Source organism: Citrus sinensis, chromosome 1, assembly GCF_022201045.2.
Source record: "Citrus sinensis cultivar Valencia sweet orange chromosome 1, DVS_A1.0, whole genome shotgun sequence".
Lineage (NCBI taxonomy): Eukaryota > Viridiplantae > Streptophyta > Magnoliopsida > Sapindales > Rutaceae > Citrus > Citrus sinensis.
This window is the reverse complement of record NC_068556.1, coordinates 5,628,427-5,649,043: the sequence shown is the minus strand read 5'-3', so window position 1 is coordinate 5,649,043 and position 20,617 is coordinate 5,628,427. Positions and strand designations below refer to the sequence as shown.

The following is a 20,617-nucleotide window of genomic DNA, read 5'->3' as shown; positions in this document are numbered from 1 at the left end:
TCTTCGTTCTACCCCAAGAGATTTTACCTGTTGAAGCAACCAATACCTACCCCATAATACAAAACTATAGATGAGGCAACATTGGTTCTCATTATATTTAGGCAACAAATAGAAGGCAAATTTATTGGGTTTTTGTCATACGGAGTTCAGCCTAACCCTAAAAATAAAGGTGAAAATAAAAAATTATCGATGGTAGCGATATGCCAAAGTTCAATTCAAGCCTTCCCGGCCCAAACAAGAAAAAGCCGAAACACACCGTGTTAGTCGCTTTGAAAGACAAGTGGCGCGAACGAAGTACTGGAATCACTGGAATGAACGCAAGAAGCCAAGAATCGAACACTACTTTCAAAAGCTATCTCAATCTTCAATAATATTAGAATTACAAACTTTCATTAACTATGACAACTTGACAAGTGATCTATATAAACTTTTCACAGACTCAAAAAGCTCACCACAATAATGAACAGATGGCAAAATCATACCAAAAAAAGAAAAAATAAGAAACGATACAACTTGTAGGGTGCAGCAGCAGCACACATACCACTCAATTCAACATTAAAAATACAACAATAGACAACATACTGCATAAAAATAATAACCTAAATCTCCATGAAGACTTCGGCACCACCCCTTTTAAATAACCCATATTCTCTCTAATTTCTCCCTTCCCCTTCATGCCTCTTTCTTACAGCATCAATCTAAATTTCTATGGGCAATATGGACATTTAGCCCCTACCTTGGGGATGAACATGAAAATTCTTCCTTTTGGTTGGGATCATCTCATCTAACTACAATAAAGGAACCAAAACTTTCCACCCAGCAATTCGACAGGTAGCAACAAGGAGATGCTTACACTAAGACAGTCATTGGTGCTTTGTTCTTTTTATTTATCCAAATGGGTTTCCTCCAACAGAAGTGAAAGCCTGCGGAGTAGCAGAGGCTGACAATCTACCCGCTAACTGTGGATCAGGATTCATGAAGCCAAACGAGGCCCCCTCACTGCCAAGCCCTCCCATTCCTTGATGCCTGTAAAGGTTTGTCTAAAAGTCTGAATACACGTTCAAACTTCAAAGTTTACATTTCTAGTCTGCCAAAAATTATAAAAACAATTTAACTGGGATTAAAAAAAAAAAAGTTGGACCTCCTGCATTTGGGATTTATAACTTTCAATCCCGATGACTATTTTAAAAATTTTTATCATTCTCAGCAGTTCATTTATTCAGCCTTTTCGATCACATTCAATCTTATCCTATGGGGTAGCAAATAAATCTTAAAACACATTAACACATATTTAGCTGTGACAATCAAAATAATTACCCAGAAGGTGGCACGTTACTTGGTACTTGTGGCCCCAAATATGGCCCTGCAATTTTTTAAGCAGAAATTAGCACAATAAAAGAAAAAATACAGCATAGACATGGTAGCAAGACATTGGGCAAGCACTCTTAACAAAACATGATTTTACTTGGCGGCATTGCTGGTGCATGAGTTGGCATCTGAGAAGGTATAGCTGCTGCATAAGTTGGCATCTGGGAAGGCATTGCTGATGGATAAGGTGATGCCTGGGGTGGCATCCATGCCGGAGAGGGAGTAAGGCTCGAAGTGCGCAATAAGCCCGGAGGATGTGACACATTTTGTAAAGCACCTTGTAAGGATGCCATGGAAGGAAACTGCAGCACTCAACCATAAAACAATTTTGTTAATTTATTATATTGCTTAAAGATTTGAAAATCTAAAAGAAGGGAGAGGCATGTGTCCTTTATCAACTTCAACAAATCTATCACCCAACCCATTACTTTCATTTTACTTCAACTACAGCCAACATGCCAAATTAAGCACTCCTCGCTATATCCAAGTGTGAGGATAATAAATAAAGATTTAAAAGTTAATTTTATAATAAATCTAAACTAAATTTAATATCAGCATAAATTCATGGCTCACGCTACCCTTTTCCACAAGTTCAAGAAATGAAGCATTATAAGAAAGATATAGTAATAACTTTAGTTTCTATTATTGCTGGATCAATAAAACAATATCTGAGTTCCCTATGAATATGCAAAAATAATATTGTGACACTTTCAGCTTCCTTTTTGCATAATTTTGTTGCAGAACACTTTAATCTATGTAAGAATGACAAAGACAACAGCAACGAATGAAATCAGACAGATAACATACTGTTTGGGCTTGAACAGGATGTGAATCATTGTTGACATCAAATGGATTTGTTGTCGACTTAGAGTGAACAAAATTTGGCATAGGCTGCAAGGTCATATACACAATTATAAGTTACTTGTCAAGTAGTTATAAGTATTATTATTTTTTAAATTCAAAGGTACCGCAGCAGTATTATATTGCATAGCGTAGACCATGCCATGAGGTGGAACAGTTTGCCACCCAGGAACAGATGCAGGAAAGGATGAATAATTTGCCGTAAATAGATCCTGCAGTGAAACCGCGATTTTCTATAAATACACGACGCATGCGTAAAGCAATTATATTTTGGGTAAGACTTAAAAATAAAAATCACCTCAGGCAGTGCTGTTCTTCCTGTTGATTTTACTTCCACAGGTGAAGGTTGTGAAAGACCACCAGAAGCAGACTCCAGAGCAGGTTTTGGGACTGACTGAGCTGGCTGTGCAGCTGGTGGCCCTTGCGCATTTTGAGCAAGTGAAGTATTCCATTGCTGCCAATGCCAAAGATGGCCAGGATGCCACATGCTTTAACAAAGTTGTAATTATAACAAAGAAATCATAAGGGACTTGAGAATAACACAATATAAAGACTACCTGATTATTTGAAGATCCGGCAACTGGTGGTGTAAATTGTGATGCAATGAACTGACCACCAGCAGTAGGAAATAAAGGAGGTTGATGCTGCATGCTAAAGGAATTACCAGCATTGACAGAAACAGGCAGTAAAGGGGTAACTCCTGGGGCAGGTGCAGGAGCATTTGCAGAAGGAAAAGTAGCAAAACCACTCACTGCTGGAGCTGCAGGGGCAGCAGCACTGAAGACTGAAAAAGGTGTGTGCCCCACAGATGCAACAGGCGAACCACCTCCTGGTAATACATTCACATTGGTTGCAGGTGCAATTACTGGAGCACCTGCACCAATGGGTATGCCTGATACTTGACCTGGTACGGATGCTGGCACTGACAGCTGAGAAAAAACAGTTTCCAAGGTATTCAAATTGGAAGAAGTTTGTGAGACTTTGACCTGGGGGGCTAAATCAAAAGAGGCCCAATTGTTGTCATTGGCAGAACTCGCTGGCTGCACAACAGATTGTGCTACAGTTTTCTGCTGTGCTTGTGCTACTGCAGGAGAAGGTTTAGGATCAGCATCGAAATCAATTAAACTCCCAGTAGTCTCCAATTTGACTTCTGCTTGATTCTCATTAGCGGATCCCAAGTTACCAGAAGAAGCAGTTCTCTGCAATTAGAGCCAATGATACTGTAAGTCCGTGTCACTTTCTTTTCATTTTTCAATGGAAGATAGGAAAAGAAAGAAAAACAATCTTTATATGACTGTTTATGCAGATAGCTAGAGCAGCAATCTTTGAACAGAAAAGTTAAACAATAAAATATGTGAATCTTCAAACATGTAATGAAACAAAGATAAGTTCTATTTGGGATTGGGTTGGGCAGTTGCAGCTTTTAAGCTACAACACTAAAATGTTTGGTAAACACTAACTCCTATAACTTGGAAGCTAAATTGATTGATTTTACACTTGTATAATAAAAAAATCTATTATATCTTTACTAATTTTGTCAAAATAATTATTTACAATAGACTATTAACTTTTATTTCATAGTTACAACTTTTTTTTCACAGCCGCTGCAACTTTTAAGCTACAGCACCTCAATACCAAATGGGCCCATAATATGATTAAGTTGTACTGAAATTAAATACAAGAGAGGGGGGCATAAAGAATTAATTTGAACAAAAACATATCCAATAATTAGGGCAACTCGATCTAATCACAGGATTTTTTTTTGTGGGGTGGGCGGCGGGGGGGGGGGGAAAGAGGAGAGCTCAAGCTGATTGTTGTAGAAGGGTGGTGAATCAAGATAAATGGGATCACAATACATTACTTGTGACTAAATGCAAATTATAATACATGCCACTACACGTTATGGCTGGAATATAAATAGTTAAAATATGGTCAAAATATGAATTGCCATAAGATGGCAACGAACATTGACCACAATGCTATGAGAAACTGAAACATCTATTCTGTATACCACTAAGTTGTGATTTTGCTAAGATCATGAAAGTATACTGGAAGGATTCAGAAATTCCAGTTTAATTAGGAAAAAACCAATAAAATAATTTGAACAAATTTATGGAAAAGAGAGAAAAGAAGAAGCCAATTATGTAGACTTTCCAAAAAGATTCAAGAGTGCAAAACACTAGAGAGTAACCTAGACGACTTAAAATAGAAAAGGTTCTAATTTGACATATTGATAGGCTCATATTGATGTTTCCACACAAATACCTAAAAACTTGTGGGATCACTCTTAACAATACAGCCTACCTTTCAGCAAATGCAGATCTTCAAGCATATTACAGTCAATGTATTGGAGGGGAAACAAGAAGAAAAATTTTAGGGACCTCAGGTAATTAAAATATGAAAATGCATGCAGTTTAATTGACAAAACCCCTACCTGCGTGTTTGTAGAGCCATCAGCAACTCTTACACCATTAGCTTTTGGAGGCTCGCTTATACGAAGAGGCAATACATTGTCACCCAAGATTTCCCTAACTGGCCGAACCACGGGGGGGCTGGATGACTCCGGATCTTTCGGCTGCTCAGGTGACCTGCCTTCCAGCTTTGAATCTCCATCAGATATTCTGCGATCTTCAAATTTTCGGCCATTTCCAAATCTATCATCTCTACGCCAATCATTGATGACCTCAGGACGAGTAGGACTAGTCCTTCTGTAATCACCAAACTGTCTATTTTCTTGCTCATTTCCAGGACTTCTTTCATCATATCCATATCTTGAATTCTTATCATCACTTCTTCCACCAGGACTTGACTGTTCATTATAACGACGTTCATATGTATCTTCATATGGCGGGCTTCGAGATCCTCCCTGATATGTATCTCTCCTTATGTCATAGGAGTCTTCTTTGTCACCCTGCATGATACACAATTATTTAATAAATAAAATAATAAAAAAGGAGACCAGTCATTGCAACTCTGAAAACTAACTTGTGAAATTTATCTCGAGTTCCTTTCAAAAACACCACATTTTTTTTTGGGGGGGGGGGGGGGGGAGAAAGGCACAGGATGACAGTTAATATGTCCACAGAATCAGATGAGAGGCAGGGGCATCATACCATCTTCACCCTTGGGGGCTTGTCATAGTTCCTTTCACCAGTGTATCTTCTATCCACATAAACATGCTTGATGAAATTTCGAAGCCTCTCAACATTACTGGCAGAAAATTAAAAGATTAGAAATGTAGCAATCATTAATACACATAACTGAACATAATATAAGCAGCAATAACCTGCTGTCAGGGAAAGATTGACGCTGTGGATCCCATTCTTTAAGCAAAACTTCCTTTGCACGCTGCATAAAAAACACAGATATAAGTTCAGGATGAAAAAAGTTAAAAAGTTGTGTCATAAATGTAAAGAACATCACATAGATAACTGAGGTGACCAACAAACTGAAGAAAGGTGGAGAACTTATATATACCTGATTTCCCCCTTCTTGAAGAGCTTTAACTTCTTGTGAAGTAAATTTAGCCATTGATACCGATTTTACTCTGTGTGTAAACTCCCGACTGGAAAAATGTAAACAACTTAAGGCAGGGAAAGCAAGTTATTTACCCCTCTCTCTCTCAAATGTATTTTCAAGGAAAATCGTGTAAAACCAAATTCAAAAACTCAGAGGAAAAACAGGCAGCAGAATCAGGAAAATTTGAAGAAAACTTATGTTTGAAAAATTAAAAAAAAAAAAATCCACACTCACTGTATTCCACTGCAGTTGGTGCAAACAAATGTCCAGAAATTTGTACAAACATATTGTGTTCCCTGCTTGGCAGAAAGTATGTTAGCAGTAATACAACAGATAATATGTTTTGCTTCTATAGGCAGAAGGTATGGTGGCATATGCACTACAAACTCTATGGTATCATTAATGAAATATGGCATGAATCATTTCATATTTGCAATGCAAGCTCAGACATTACTCCAGAAAATTTAACCAACCAATTGCAAAAATGTCACAGACATTCGTGGATAATTTGTAAAAGTTCCTCAGGGAAGGAAATCATTAGAAGTGTAGCTTCAGAAGCAATTTTCAGGAATTAGCATTCCAAGATTGCATCGGTTATTCATAGAGCTTTAACCCAGACACTGTTATTTCATCATTGTCCTAACCTCACACATGGAATTTCTAGAGTTCATATACTTAATGGACACATTAAGATCTAAAAACCATTATGTTGCAAGACACGAAACCTTCAGAAAAAACTGCCAGAAACATGCAATCAGATGTGAGGAATTCAAGATATAGGTGAGTAATTGAAGATGTATTTTATTTACATCTTTAATTTAAAAAAGAAGCACGTATCCTGCAAAAGGTTCGAGGAAGGTAGCTAATTCATCAAAGTCTCGCACATTACTAGTGGAATCTCTATAGTGCCTCACTATACTTTTGATTTGATTCCAAGGAAAACTCAAATTAAGAAGTATTTGAATTGCCTGAATCCACAGGATTATTTTTCCCCTATCCAAGTACCTAATTCTATCTGTGAATAACCCCACTTAATCATGTTCCCTCATAGTTTTGTTCGCAATTTATTTAGCAATATTTCATAGTACTAATTAATTTAGATTATACCATCAACAACCTATCAAATCTACACAATTTAAATCCGACACCAATTATACTTCACTAACAATTCGCAAACTGTCTATTTCCATAATTGTGCTATCTGAGACAATTATACAAACAACAAATTTATGATGCCAGCACTTAATTAAATTCAATATAAAGCAAAAACCACGAAAGAAAATTAAATACATACCAGACTGTTACAGTTAATACACCTTCGATTATCTTGAAGTTTGAGAAGTCCCCGAATTATTCGCTCATTTTTCTCGTCTTCCTTCAGCCGATTCGCCATTCACACTTCCTCTATGTATCAAAAGACAATGCTATAAATGGCGCAGTCGAAGTTTTCCCAAAAGAGCATAAAATCAAGAGTCGGTTTACTAGAATTTATTCTCCAAAATTTTATCCAATCAATCAGCAATCACCAAACGAATTTCTCAATAAATCCTTCATTAATCTCTCTTAAAGGCGTGATCAAGCAACATATATTTAATTCTGCAAAGGTATTAGCTACTAAATTTCTCACAATTGGACATTCGAAAGCAACGGATCTGAGAAATCAACAGTTTTCAAAGTTGACTAAAACGTGAAGGAAAAAATTAGAACTGACCTGAATCGGCTTGTGAAAAAAATGAAGAACGGTCGTTGAATTTTTTTTTCTTTTTTTCAACACAGCAGCCTTTGTGCGGTGAGCTAGAGAGAGATCCAGCACTTAACTCACTTTCTTTAAATAAATTAAAACTCTAGAAGATTAAGCGAGAGGGAGAGAGATTTGCAGATCTTTCAATGCTTGGTAACTAAGTTGTACAGCTAAGAGCTAAACCAAAGTCTGTTTCTCTTTCTCCTAAGAATTAAGAGAGAGAGAGAGAGAGAGTGTGTGTGTAATTTGTTTTCTTTTAAGAATTAGGAGAGAGAATATAATCATAATAATAAAGTATAAAACGAAGAGTGACAGAGATAAATGAGATTTTTATACATATATTTTTGGGTTAATTGCGCCCTGCTCCAAATGTTTCAATATATTTCACCGCGCACCCAAATATTTTAATAATATCCAATCCAAACCAAAATTCTTTTAATTTGACCATTTATTCTAACGGTCAAAGGATAAATTTAAAAGTTTATGTTCTAAATATTATTTGATGATGATAAATTAAATTTATTTGATAAGTTAATTAATGAAATTATTATTAATTACTTTTAATTAAGAATTTTTAATGTAAATACTAATTATTAAATTAATATTTTATCTCATTTAATTCTTTTCTAATTCAAGATAAGGGATATTTCAGACATTTCATTAACTTTCAAACAGCTCCGTTAAAAATACGGTCAAAGTAACGGAATTGGGTGCGCGGTGAAAATGTTAAAAAGTTTGGGTGGAAAATGTTAAAAGATTTGGGGGTTGGGTGGAAATAACCCTATATTTTTAACACGCACTGTTTTCGGGCAAGGGGGAGAGAAGGCATCGCGTACTGTGTTTGTTGTGGCATGTCCTTGGGTCATTTGACTGTGTGTTGTTTTAGTCTTCGGCGAGGATGGTCCACGGTCCTAGAAGGCGACTGACGAATGACTAATTATCGTGCAAAATTAGGTCATTATAGTGTAAAAACTGACGTAAATGCTTTAATTTATTTTTGTTATTATAAAGAATTATATAACATACATATTAAATAAATGTGTTTCATAAAAAAATATATTGGATAAATAATATATATATGTCACGTGAATAAGTCTCTTTATCTATATTATTATTTGGATGCAAATTATTTTATAAATGGGGGAGATTGATGTAAAATATTTTTCAACCATGTTAAATAAGGTACATGTTGTCAAATTTAAGTCTATAGTAGTTTCTTTTTTTGGAAATTTTTTTTAGACTTCTATTTGTTTTTGTCAATTTTAATTGCTTTTTATTTGTTTTATTTGAAAAAAAACTATAATTTTATTATTTTAAAATAACTTGAATTTACCTATTTTAGTAAATTTGCATTATTTTGGACTTGATTATGAAAAAGGAATTAAAACTCTGATTGTATCCGTTTTAATTATTAATAAAATTCCCTTCTTTTGAGGAGAATTCTGTTTTCTATCATTTTTGTTTTACGTCAAGGAAGTTATAAAATTTACCTCTAATTTTTTAAAAGATTAATATTATTATTTTTTCTTAATTTTCACCTTTTTTATGAGCAAATAAGTTATACCTGCCGAAGTAAACTGCATACTATTGTGATCCTGATGTGACTTTATTTATTTATTTATTTTTTAATTCTTTGGTGAAACTCGACATTATCCATCCGCTTAACCTGCTTTGTTTTGAACTACGGTCGGAAAAATATGCGTACAACCAATTACTTTTCAATCCACACAAAAGAATTGAGATGACAATCCTTAAATTTTCAATAATTTAAAAGTCAATTGAAAACTCATTGAGATGTTACATCAATTAATTCATTCGTTGGAATTAATATTGAATAATTTATATAAATTATTCAGTAATAACGACCAAAAACATCTTTATCCTATATTTGTACAGACAAATGAAATATAACATTTATTTACATTCGCGTATAAATTCAGACCTTAATTTATTTATCAAATCACATCTCAACAAATATAGACAAAAAGAATTTGATCGAATAGTTTTCAAGCATTATTCTTTAATTGACTACTCATTCAAATTTTAAAAGAGTTCGAAGATTAAAAAATTAATTTGAATTTTATCTATTGCCACTTTTCAAAAATAATTAAAAAATGATCAAAAGGAGAAAATAAGATATAAATACTTGCAGATAATTGAAATGAGAGCGATATTGCAGCCTTTTTTTCTTCTCTTTTTTCCTTAATTGAAAGTTATATTACATAGTATATATAAATTAATTTATAAACAAATAAAAAAGAAGCACCATGTCTCTATCTAGAGCTTTTTTTTTTTTTTCATAAATGTTGAAGTTCAATTCAAAAATCAACTCTTAAATTAAGAAAGAATATGCTTCCACACATAAAGGGGGGGTTCAAATTTCAAGCCATCGACTTCAAAAAAGATATTCCTCAAATATATGGACAATATTTTATAACAATTAATGTAAAGCAATCTCAATAATAATATAATTGTAAATATTAGTAATAGTCTCATATAATATAAGTTATAATCTATGTAAAAAAAAAGAGTATTCATTAGCCGTCGATCAATAAGTAAATTAAAATATTCTCACTATAAGCTTCTTTTTTAACAAAATAGACATGGTAAGTTTAGAAATTAATAAATATATATGAACGGAATACATTGTTAACTCAAGGGTCTTAATTCAATTTGGTTAAAGAGCGTCATAAAAATGCTCTAATATATAAAGTACTTTTTTTTTTGCACCCCTTACGCTTTGGGATGCTAACACATCATATGCTTATTGGCCCAAGAGAACATAATTTAACGCTCACGATATAATTAACGTAGCATGTGAATGGTTATTAATCAATTTCTAATTGATTGGCACATTCTTAGTCATAGAGAGCCGACACTTTCTGGTCCCCTGGAGGAGCCGCACTCCATTAAAGTTTTGGAACTCAATAATACAAATACTTTATCGAGTCATGGTTGTTCATTATGTTTATTGGAAACGACTGGTCATTATAAAAATTTTACAAACAAGGGGAAAAAGACGAGTAAAAAGATAACTAAAAAAAAAAGAATTAGCAATAATTTCATTGCTATTAGAAGGGCATTTTCCAACATTTAAAAGGAAGAAAGTAACTTTTGCTCGCACATTCAAAAAGTGCTTCTGTAAAGCAAAGCGATGCAAAAACAAAAAATAAATTGTGGTTAAAAGCGAAAATACCAAACATGTCTTTCCAGGAACCAAAAAAGGATAAAATTACGTTGCAACAGTAGTAATGTACCAATACTTTTTGTCTTTTTGTGGTTTAATTACACATTACCCTGATACTTTTATAAAATTAAAAAGAACTAAAGATTTCAAATTTTAACATATGAGTTGTTTTGAATAATACGACATTTGAAAAGAATCTTTACGTACAAGAAATATGTCCTTTGCGTTGGTTATTTACTGTCGTAAAAAAAAAAAAAATTACGATAGTATAATGATCATAAGTGAAAAAAAAAAGAAAAGAGATTTGCAATCGCAAATCACCGTTTGTGGAAGTTTTGCAATTGTTAATAAGTTGTTGCAAAAATAACTAAATACTTAGTACTTTATTTTTTAATAAAAAAGACTATTTATAAACTAATAAATTTATTATTCAATCATTTTCAATCAAGCATAAATTATAATCTATTATTTAAAAAAAAAACAGAAATGCAATCAGAAAATGAAACTAATTGAAGCAGAATGACTGATCTAAATTATAACGAAGGAAAAAAACTTATAGCCTTACTTTATTGTTTTTCTAATTTTTTTAATGTTTTTTCTTGCACATGCCTTAAGAGAGAAGGTGGTTAAATCATGAAAATTGAAGAGCAAATATTCTTATTTATTTTTTAAACAATAAATTTCGTTTGATTAATTTTTAGTATTAAATTGTGCATTTGGCTCGATCAAATCATATCAAATAATATCCTAGACCTTAGGCCTTGTTTTTAATGGAAATACTTGAGCTTTGGGTATCTAAATTTAGGGATGGCAAAAAGCGGGTTTGGACCGGGTTTTTTTAAATCCAAGCCTAAGCCCCCTTTAAGTTAAGCATAAGTGTATATGGATGGCAATGGGGAGGGGAGGGGAGGGGAGGGGACCGATCTCCCCATACCCATCCCCAATATTTTGCGTATGTCTCCGTCCCCTCCTCGTCCCTGTCAGAATTACTTGAGAGAATCCATATCTCCTCCCCGAATAATAACAGGGGATTCCCGAGGGTCCCCATCCCCGAATAACTAATACATTTTTTTTCAATTTTGAGTTAATCATATTAAAATAAAAAATTTAAATAAAAGTAAAGTTCGAAATATATCTTACATTAATATCTATTACAAAAGTCACATACATTAAATTAGTAAGTAACGCAACATGCAAGGAATACAAACTTCTTTTACAAACTATCATGAACAAATTAATAGTTTAATACAAAATTATTACAAATAAAATCGAATTTAGATTCAAAATTAACTTTTTCAATGGTGGCGTGGGCACTTTATAAATGTGGACTATTCCCTTTACAACACAATAGTTAAATCGAAGTAAATCAAAAACAAATATTAGATCAGATTAGATTAGATTAGATATTAAAATTGTGATTCGCTGTGGGCAATTATAACATCTAAAAATAAATAAAAAATAGATTTAAGTTTAAAATATTTAAAGAATATTAAAATTAAAAAAATGTTTGGCTAATAGAATCTACTCGATCTTTTTAATGTCCTAAATAAAAATTTAGGACTTTAATTAGTTAATTAGGCCTAAAAGTTTAATAATATAAATATTTTGATATTTTTTATTTTTACAAATATTTATAATTTTATAATTTAAATTTTATTATTTATTTACTAGTAATTTTAAAAAATTAAAATAAAATTAAAAATTAAAATGGGAAAATTGGTAGGGGATAGGGATTCCACCTCATCCCCGTCCCCTCCCCGAATAAGAAATTGGGTAAAAAAATTTTCCCGTCCCCTCCCCAAAAAAGAAATTGGGTATGAAATTATCTTCATACCCTCCCCGAATAGGGAAAATCCCCGAGGGTACCCGTCCCCGTGGGGATTTTTGCCATCCCTATAAGTGTATGACCTGCGTCGGGCTTGGACTTTATTTATTTTTTAAATTATTGTAAATTTAAAATAAATTAATGATCAATAAGTTATTATAATAATAAAAAAATGAATATTTCAAAGTAAAATAATAAAATAAAGTAAATAAAAGCTTATAAATTTAATTTTCTTTAATACTGAATTATATAATTTAAACACTCTCTTAATTAATAACGCATAAGAGAGAGTTTAGTATCATAATTTTAGCTTTTTTAAATTATTATTGATTTATAAATTAAGAATTTAAATTTTTTCAAGTTATTTTTTTTAATTTTAATTATATTATTCTAATTTATAAATTTATTTTTTTAAATAATGAGTCTGGGCCTGGCCCGATCTTTTTTTCTTGAGCTATTGTCCAAGCCCTCATGTGTGAGGACCGAGCTGAAGCCCACATGCAACCTTTTTTGCCCACCCTATCTAAATTAAGGGATTGGAACAATAAATTATAAATTGAGGAAATTTATAAGTAATTTTAAAATAAACCAGTGCCCTCTCTTGTCTTTTAGTTGTTCTGCCACTAAAAACAAAATTCACTGAGTCCAAATTTTTAAAAGCAAAATATGATAATTCTAAAAAATCATAAGGTTCAAAAGCTTTTGAACTACTTAAAAAGAAAAAAAAATGTCTTTCTTTATATAATTCTTTTTTAATCTTTCTATATGATTTTATTGGGCTACATTTACAAATTCGAAATGACTCCCTTATATTTAAAGAACAATGTTGATATTTTATAAGTAAACTAATATATTGTATGTATAGATAAATTAATATGCTAATTAATATTGGAAAGAAAAATTTATAAGTTAAGTTTTGTAACTATAAAATAGTGAAGTTTTACAACCTAATATTTTTATGCATCTTTTTTTTTACAATTTTATCCTTTTTTTGTTTTATAATTTTATGAAATATTAAAATGCTAATGATCCATATTTTTTGTACATATTAAATTTTATTCCAGCATATTATCTAACTAAAAAAATGATTACACATGTTGATTTTGTAATTGTTTAAAAAATTTCATGTAATATTAGACTGTCAATTTTTATCAAAGTCAAACTAGGTTAATGAATCAAAGTTTAAAATTGTAAAACAATATGATCTTAAATGTGCAAATATTTTAAAACTTTAAGCTTTTAAGATTGTACAATAAACTATAGGGATATGTGGTGTTAATATCCAATTAAATGCAACTCTAACCGTTGAATAAGTTTTCCATTACATCTATTGGCTAAATTAGAAAAGGACAAAATTGTTGTAGCTTGCAACTGTCGCAAAGTAGCTGGATCCCCAAAAAATAAAAATTCCAAGACCAGTGCTAACGTTAATCGTAACGTACATCCACACACAGCAACAGTATTTATGGGCATAAATACTGTTGCTGTGTGTGGATGTACGTTACGATTAACGTAGAAGCTCCCAAATTCCAAACGTACAAAGGATCCGCATGCAAATGGGCGTATGGGTAATGTGGGTGGGCTAACTACGGGCCCAACCCGCAGGAGCTTCCGCTCCATATTGACTACATCCGCCGTACAGCGAGCAGTATGGGAGACCCACGTATAATTCGGGAACTAATCCGCGCGAGTGATGAGCTGGCATAACTGAAAGGGGCAAACGCGAGAGGCATCGCATAATGCATGTTTGGATTGCACCTCGCGTTTCTTTTCAGCGCCGGGTGCGGAATACAAACAGACAAAAATCAAATGAAAACTTCGCGCTACATTTTCAGCATATCGTACTTGCTAACCGCTGCGTCTAAATAGCACAGAGAGAGAGAGGGAGAGCAAGTAAAGAGTACACACAAATACACAATCAAAACTCTAACCACATTCACTCGTAGATATTTTCATTTACACTTGCTCATTTTCTCTCTATCGTAAAGCTTTATAAAATGTGCAGGGTTTGATTTTTCGTTTTCGCTTGAAAACAGGACGAATATAAATGGCAAATTTGGGAGAGAAACAGAAGGTAGAAGAAACAGAGTACGAGAGCGAATCTGAGGAATCGGTGTATGCAGTGGCGACGCGAAGAGAAAATGCGAGCGACGACGACGACGACGGTAACGGTAACAGTGAAGGAGAGGCGAGAGAGAGGCTTGTACGGAGTGATCGGAAGGTTCGTGTTGGTTACGGAGACGAATGGGACGGTCTTGGTGGATGGGACGAAAACGACGTCGATGCGGTTGGTGAGCTTGAAGTGCTTGGAGATGAGCAACTGGAAGTGCTTAAAAAATTAGTTGAAGTAGAAGAAGAAGAGGAGGAGAAGGAGGATTTTGCAGAAAAAGAAGTGTACGCGGGAGAGAAGCAGAGAAAAGAGAAAGAAAGTAAGGCGCCTTTGGATCCTAGAAACGGTGCGTTTTATATGCACGATGATCGCTTTAGAGGCCGTGGCCGTGGCTCAAGCAGGTACTCGTGTTTTAAATATCGTGTAATTGTCAGAGCTCTTTCCCGAGTATACACGCATATATATGCATGTCGATGTTATATTTTAAATTTGTTGAACTAATACCGATAAATAGGATGATAAAATATTATCATGTATTGATTTGAATGTTCTAAAAAGAAATTAAAATTAATAGAAGCGACAAGGTGTCGGTAAAATTGGAGACACTTTAATTCATATTCTGGAGAGCATGTTTAGTTTTCCAATTAACATTGCTTTCTCTCATGTTGCAAGAAATTTTCTGATTTTCCTTATTTATATACTTATTTGTTTTAAATTGGATATAATTTTTCATTATTTATTTATTTGTTTGTTTGTCTGTTTTAAATTGAATATGATATACGTAACGGAGATGTGATGTGAAAAGAGTTCCTGTAACTCTTAAATCACTTATGCTGAAGGTTTAGAAGGATTTTTGTAGTTAATTTCAATTCAGAGGCAGTTTTTTAATCAGCATTCCTTTGAAACTTTGAAACTCTCATCAATAATCATGAAAACAAATTACTTGTTTGGTCACCTAATTGTTATTCATGGGCCATGTACATTGTCAAAAGCTTTTAATCAGTTTAGATTTTTTGTTATTAACTTGATTGGCAGTGAGAAAAATGACTAATTTTATAGGCAGAGGATAGATGGTGCTAGTCTGCTAGCCTTTCCTTGATTTTTTAAAACCAACTTTTTATGGATTTATTTCAAATCTACTTATTGAATTTCATTTCTATCTTTAACTTCTTACTTGAGAAATGCGTGATATAGATTTTTGACTATTTCAGGTGGACACTTGATGAAAGGTTTAGGGCACTCTGTGAGGAAAGAAAATGGAAGCATGACAAGTTCGAACAGATGAAAGTGCAGGATTCTTATGATAATAATGCCTTTGCTGAAGTTCTGTCTTCATGCTGAATATTGTTTGTCCATCTACTAGTACTTTTGTTTATGTGATAGTGTGAAGAATATAATAAGGTTGTTGCATAGGCTCTGATTTAATGTAATCATCTATGTGACACTTTCTTTAAACTAATTATAGGTCAGGAGGATTTCTGAACAATATCTTCAAGGTCACTCTAAGAATCAAGGCAAATGTCGGGGTTCTGTAAAAGCAAATTGGTCTAAAACCAATGACAACATTAACAATCAAAACTATTCGGCTAACGTTGTCAGAGGGAGAGGGCCTATAAAATATAATCCTATTATGAGAAGCAGCAATGTGAATCTGCTAACAATAGCCAAGCGGTAAGCTAGCAATCTAGTTGTAAATATTTCTTCAGCATCTTCTTTTCAATGGACACTATTTGAGGCCAAGTTGTTTTCCAACCTTTCAGATCTATGAAGCCCCAGGGCCAGACTTCAACTACTAGTTCAAGGAGGGTATTCTCAACAAGAAGATGCTAAGTAAAAATTCCAGGAAGAAAGAATATGTATACAATCTCGCTTTCATTGAATTTATTTTGGATTCACTTTTATTGTTTGCTTACTTTTCAGGAATTCTAAACCCCAAGAAATGCATTCAAGTCCTGAATCAGCAAGAACATTCTCAACAAAGAAGTAAAGCACTTTATGTTTACAATTCTTCATTTATTTTTATTTTTTATATTTATTTTCTTAATTTCAAGTTCATTGCTTTCTGACCTTCGAGATCCAAGAAGTTTGTGAAAGGCGCTTCAAATTCTGTTTCAGTGAGAGCATCCTCAAAAATGAAAAATGTAGAGTCCTGTTTTCTTGCCTCCGAGAAGCATGGTTTCAAGGAAAATAATTGTTCTGCATTGCAGATGCTTAATCCTTCAAGTCCTTCAAAACATCTTAACTCTGTGACAGAGAAAATAGATGTAAAACCTGGAAAAGCATTTGAACATTTTCCAACTTGTGCACTACAAAATCAAGATAGCTTTGTGCCACGATGCAATTCTTTGGTTCAAGGGAGGATTCCAAATAACCCTATTGGACAAGACAAGTTTTTTTCAGAGAACTTCATCCATCCAGCTTCTGAAAGTTATCTGACGAATTTGCCACCGCAACCTTCCATAATCTGGCCAACCTACACAGTAGCATCTCCTCAGATGATGGGTCCGAGAGATTTATTTTTCTCAATAATGCTTTCTCACCAGCTAAGCTTACCCATTAACCAAGTCAGCTCAGTATATCCACCGGCACAGCAACCCATTGTTCAACATATTCCAATTGAAAGCATGATTCGACATCCTTCTCTGGTTTATACTCAGCAGTTGAATCAAAGCTCTGGGAGTGGAGCTCAAGCTTCATCTGAAGCTTTGTTACCAAATTCTTATGACATAGATAAACCAGGTTCTCTAGCCACCACAAGTAAATCAAAAGTTGCATTGGGTGGAAAAGGAGTCAGCACTTGTCATGGAAATGGAAGAGGTTCCTTTCTTTCTCGTGTGACACAGAGTAATCGAAACTTTACAGACAATGCAGCACTTCTTCCAGGTATTTCACAGTAGTTACTATTGTTTGGGGTTCATTGGCGTATTAATACTATAAATTTCCTATCAATAAGGCTTGTGGGTGATACTATTAGTCATACTTTATTGTTAATAATCCAATCTTCCTTGCATGATCCATTGGGGTTAACTAGATGAAACTTGGGTTGAGTACCTTCCAAATATTCTGCCGGTATTGATCTAACTGTAAATACCTTAAATTTTGTAGCTAATGAAAAATAGAGGTGCTCCTGTAAAATTTAACCTTGGTTTAATACTTAAATCTTTTATTACTATTAGCAGCTACATATCCAGTTATCTTAACATGCAAAGGTGCTAGGGCAAAGGGAAACAAAGATGGGTGGAACAGTTTCCAAAGAAAAATAATGTATTGTTAGCAGTTATTAGAGATTTTTCATTCATAAGGAGTTTAAATGTTTGTACATGCAGCCATGCAACTTGGGAGCCAGCAGAATGGCGATCATGATGAACCAGCTATTAAAGTGGCCGTCACAAGATATCTTTCTCAGTCACAAAATGCTTTTGGGAATCCTGAGATAACATGGTATTCTAACAATTTTTTTACCTCTATACTTGTTTCAAGCTGCTTTTATGAGTTAAAGTTCCTTTTTCTAAGATGAATTGAAGCCCTTAGAAGATGACCGATTATCCACTTAATGTTCCGACAGGGGTTAAGAAGGTGTGGCGGTAAGGGAGATCACCTTCTGTAGTACTTAATATAGCCAAAGGATAGTTAAGATTATTTTTGTTTTCATTTCCTTCTGATAGTTGATAATTGTTAATAAACTGAAAGTAGATTCGTTATCTTCAAGAGCACAATGCCTGTATATGTTACAAGTTCCTAAATGCACACTATGCAATTTTGCTTTGTTTAAAATTTTGTGGATTGATCTAAAATGATTGGGTGACGCTTTATAGATAAAGTGGAATACAGTAGTAATGATCTTAACATCCAGGTCTCTCTCTCTCTTTCTTATTTTTATTTTATAAATTGAAAAAAAAATATAGATATCCCTATCTTTGTTCCCATGACATTGGTGTGATGACACCAGGTTTCCAGTTTTCCCAGCAGCTACTGGAACTGTAGGTTCTGCAGATAGTTCTCTCCATGCTGCTGCTAAAGGTGGTTATACTGCTCATTCAACTGGAGAGCTGTCTTCTTATCGTGTCACAAGGTTAGTAGCATCGTATAGTTTCCTACTATCTTCTTTTACCTGTTTTTCTGTTTGTCAATTTTTGTCTTCTTTTCTGCTTATTATTAAAATATATTAATCAGATGTTATGCCCTCTTTTTCCCGTTAAATTCCATTTTTCAGTACTGAACGTAGTCACTAGTCTCTTATGTCACAAAGAGATACATCAGCCATCACTCTGATTTTATATTTATAATTTTATGAATGAAGTTAATGATTGAGTTTGTAAAGTTCATTAGATGAGAGAAGTAAGAATGCCAGCAGTTCAGATTGCTCTAGTATTTTTTTCTGTTTGATGTAATTCCAGACATTGGTTAGAGTCAACTGATTTTCAATGATTTTAATTTTCTGTTTTGTATGCAGATATTCAAGGATGAACATTAACAAGCAAAGAGAATAGATTTAACTGTTTGTGAATAAGCTGGCCAGTAATTTGGTGATTCTCATAATTTTAGTCTTTATTATTCAATTGTTGAAAAGTTCTAATATCCTGATAATTTCCGTTTTCTCACATCTTTTTGCTTTCTCAATCTCCAGCCTAGTAACAGTTGCTTGGCAATGTTATATAATTCAAGATACCCTAGGTGAGGCAGGAGTGAGGTTTGTTAATTTTACATCAAAAGGAAAATATTTGTTAGTTATATTTCTTCTGAATATCTGTCTGGCATTGAATTCAGGGGTATACAATGAAACAACATTTTTTGACCACTCAGAAATTTGTTGATATTCTGCCAATAAATTAAAATAAAATAAATGGCTTATTCAAGAAAAGTCATGCCTCGCAGACATGATCTTATGCATCATCCACTCTTGACAAGTGACTTGGATGTTTGCCAACTGATAACCAAGGGCATGCTCACTGGCATCAGTTGCATTTTCAAATTCTTACTTTACAAAGATAACCTGTTGCTAGTTTCAATAGTTAATTGTACCCTAGTTCATGTTCTGGTTTCATACTAATATCTCCCATCATTTTTCCCATTGCAGCAATATAACATATGCCTACTAACATTGCAGTTGATTTTCAGCAGAAACATTTTGAGGTTTATATCATCTTCTTTAGTGGTAATCAGTTACATTTTGAGGTTCGTTTGACCTTGTGAAGCGATAATTAGTTTAATATGTAGTCTGTTCAGCTTAGTCAAAAACCTTGTGGTTTTGCAATCCGTCAGAAATTGGTGGTTGCTTACCATTTTTCAGATTTTCCTTTACCATGTTTACTTTTACAGTCGTGAGAAACAGAAACAAGTGCTTTCAGAATGACACGGAATTGTATGGATAAGGAAAAAATATGACAGTATACACAGCTGCTAATAGAACTGATAATTTTCGAAATCCTTTGCCATGTTTATCTTCCAGGTTCTTGTTTCCGGCCATTACTGGCTGCTGTACCTGCATCTGTATTACTAATTAAGAATCCCTCTTTAGAATGATGTATATAACTTTTACAAGCTTGAGGAAATTTTATTTAGTAATTCCATAAAAAACTAATGGGTGGGGTTATTTTAATTTAAATTTAAAAATAAAATTTTGGCACTAATTTTGAGTCGTTGATTTCAATCAATCCAATAATAGATATTGAAAGTTAAAGTAACATTTAATAATGTTAATTATCCACCATTGAATTTTATGAAATCAAGTTTAAGATTTGTGTCAAAATTTTAAATAAAAAATTTGAGTTTAAATAACCTTATTCAAAACTAATTAATCAATACTATTCCTGTGCCCACATGAATATTCTGTAGTTCTCCCTGTAAGTACGCCGCCTGTAAGAAAAATTGTTCATTTATCCGTGACGGTCGCGGGATTTGGTGACAATAAGAATTTTGTACGTAATTGGTTTTATAGTAAGGTTATTGGACATTCATGCATCTAAATTTGTTCGATTGTTTTCCCTTTTATCATTCGTAAAGATG

The 20,617-nt window shown here is 33.4% G+C and overlaps 3 protein-coding genes across 6 annotated transcripts; 2 read left to right on the top strand and 1 right to left on the bottom strand.

The window, feature by feature from the left end:
- Positions 1 to 312: 312 nt before the first annotated feature.
- LOC102619697 (probable ADP-ribosylation factor GTPase-activating protein AGD14) lies at positions 313 to 7,794 on the bottom strand. 4 transcript variants are annotated; one of them, XM_052435725.1, is made up of 14 exons: positions 7,460 to 7,794; positions 7,043 to 7,172; positions 5,983 to 6,044; positions 5,707 to 5,794; positions 5,516 to 5,577; positions 5,343 to 5,439; positions 4,664 to 5,140; positions 2,787 to 3,428; positions 2,528 to 2,683; positions 2,337 to 2,441; positions 2,176 to 2,259; positions 1,466 to 1,670; positions 1,318 to 1,363; positions 313 to 1,026 (listed from the first exon to the last, which is right to left on the bottom strand). In XM_052435725.1, the coding sequence occupies exons 2-14, from the start codon at positions 7,139 to 7,141 to the stop codon at positions 888 to 890; spliced, it is 2,262 nt and encodes a 753-aa protein (XP_052291685.1). In that variant the 5' UTR covers positions 7,142 to 7,172; positions 7,460 to 7,794; the 3' UTR covers positions 313 to 887. The 4 variants fall into 4 exon arrangements, with proteins under 4 accessions (XP_052291685.1, XP_006475715.1, XP_052291688.1 ...); XM_006475652.4 differs by having other exon boundaries at positions 7,043 to 7,152; XM_052435728.1 differs by having other exon boundaries at positions 2,367 to 2,441; positions 7,043 to 7,152.
- Positions 7,795 to 14,029: 6,235 nt separating this feature from the next.
- Positions 14,030 to 16,496, top strand: LOC102626596 (protein MLN51 homolog). The gene is made up of 4 exons (XM_052434904.1): positions 14,030 to 15,012; positions 15,823 to 15,934; positions 16,077 to 16,282; positions 16,372 to 16,496. The coding sequence occupies exons 1-4, from the start codon at positions 14,549 to 14,551 to the stop codon at positions 16,439 to 16,441; spliced, it is 852 nt and encodes a 283-aa protein (XP_052290864.1). The 5' UTR covers positions 14,030 to 14,548; the 3' UTR covers positions 16,442 to 16,496.
- A 247-nt stretch (positions 16,497 to 16,743) lies between these two features.
- LOC107176716 (uncharacterized) lies at positions 16,744 to 19,991 on the top strand. The gene is made up of 5 exons (XM_052434898.1): positions 16,744 to 17,494; positions 17,938 to 18,052; positions 18,561 to 18,683; positions 19,065 to 19,137; positions 19,239 to 19,991. Exons 1-4 carry the CDS (start codon positions 16,744 to 16,746, stop codon positions 19,099 to 19,101), a joined length of 1,026 nt encoding a protein of 341 aa, XP_052290858.1. The 3' UTR covers positions 19,102 to 19,137; positions 19,239 to 19,991.
- Positions 19,992 to 20,617: the final 626 nt, after the last annotated feature.

What these genes read in the sequence shown, in the direction of transcription:
- LOC102619697 (XM_052435725.1), bottom strand. Translation starts at nt 7,141, where the DNA reads ATGGCGAATCGGCTGAAGGAAGACGAGAAAAATGAGCGAATAATTCGG. An exon ending in ACCAACTGCAGTGGAATACA is followed by an intron (nt 5,795 to 5,982) that starts GTGAGTGTGGAT and finishes ACATTTTTCCAG; the next exon opens with TCGGGAGTTTACACACAGAG. An exon ending in AGTAACGTGCCACCTTCTGG is followed by an intron (nt 1,027 to 1,317) that starts GTAATTATTTTG and finishes AAACCTTTACAG; the next exon opens with GCATCAAGGAATGGGAGGGC.
- LOC102626596 (XM_052434904.1), top strand. Translation starts at nt 14,549, where the DNA reads ATGGCAAATTTGGGAGAGAAACAGAAGGTAGAAGAAACAGAGTACGAG. An exon ending in CGTGGCCGTGGCTCAAGCAG is followed by an intron (nt 15,013 to 15,822) that starts GTACTCGTGTTT and finishes TGACTATTTCAG; the next exon opens with GTGGACACTTGATGAAAGGT. An exon ending in CTGCTAACAATAGCCAAGCG is followed by an intron (nt 16,283 to 16,371) that starts GTAAGCTAGCAA and finishes CCAACCTTTCAG; the next exon opens with ATCTATGAAGCCCCAGGGCC.
- LOC107176716 (XM_052434898.1), top strand. Translation starts at nt 16,744, where the DNA reads ATGAAAAATGTAGAGTCCTGTTTTCTTGCCTCCGAGAAGCATGGTTTC. An exon ending in CAATGCAGCACTTCTTCCAG is followed by an intron (nt 17,495 to 17,937) that starts GTATTTCACAGT and finishes TTGTACATGCAG; the next exon opens with CCATGCAACTTGGGAGCCAG. An exon ending in GGGAATCCTGAGATAACATG is followed by an intron (nt 18,053 to 18,560) that starts GTATTCTAACAA and finishes TGATGACACCAG; the next exon opens with GTTTCCAGTTTTCCCAGCAG.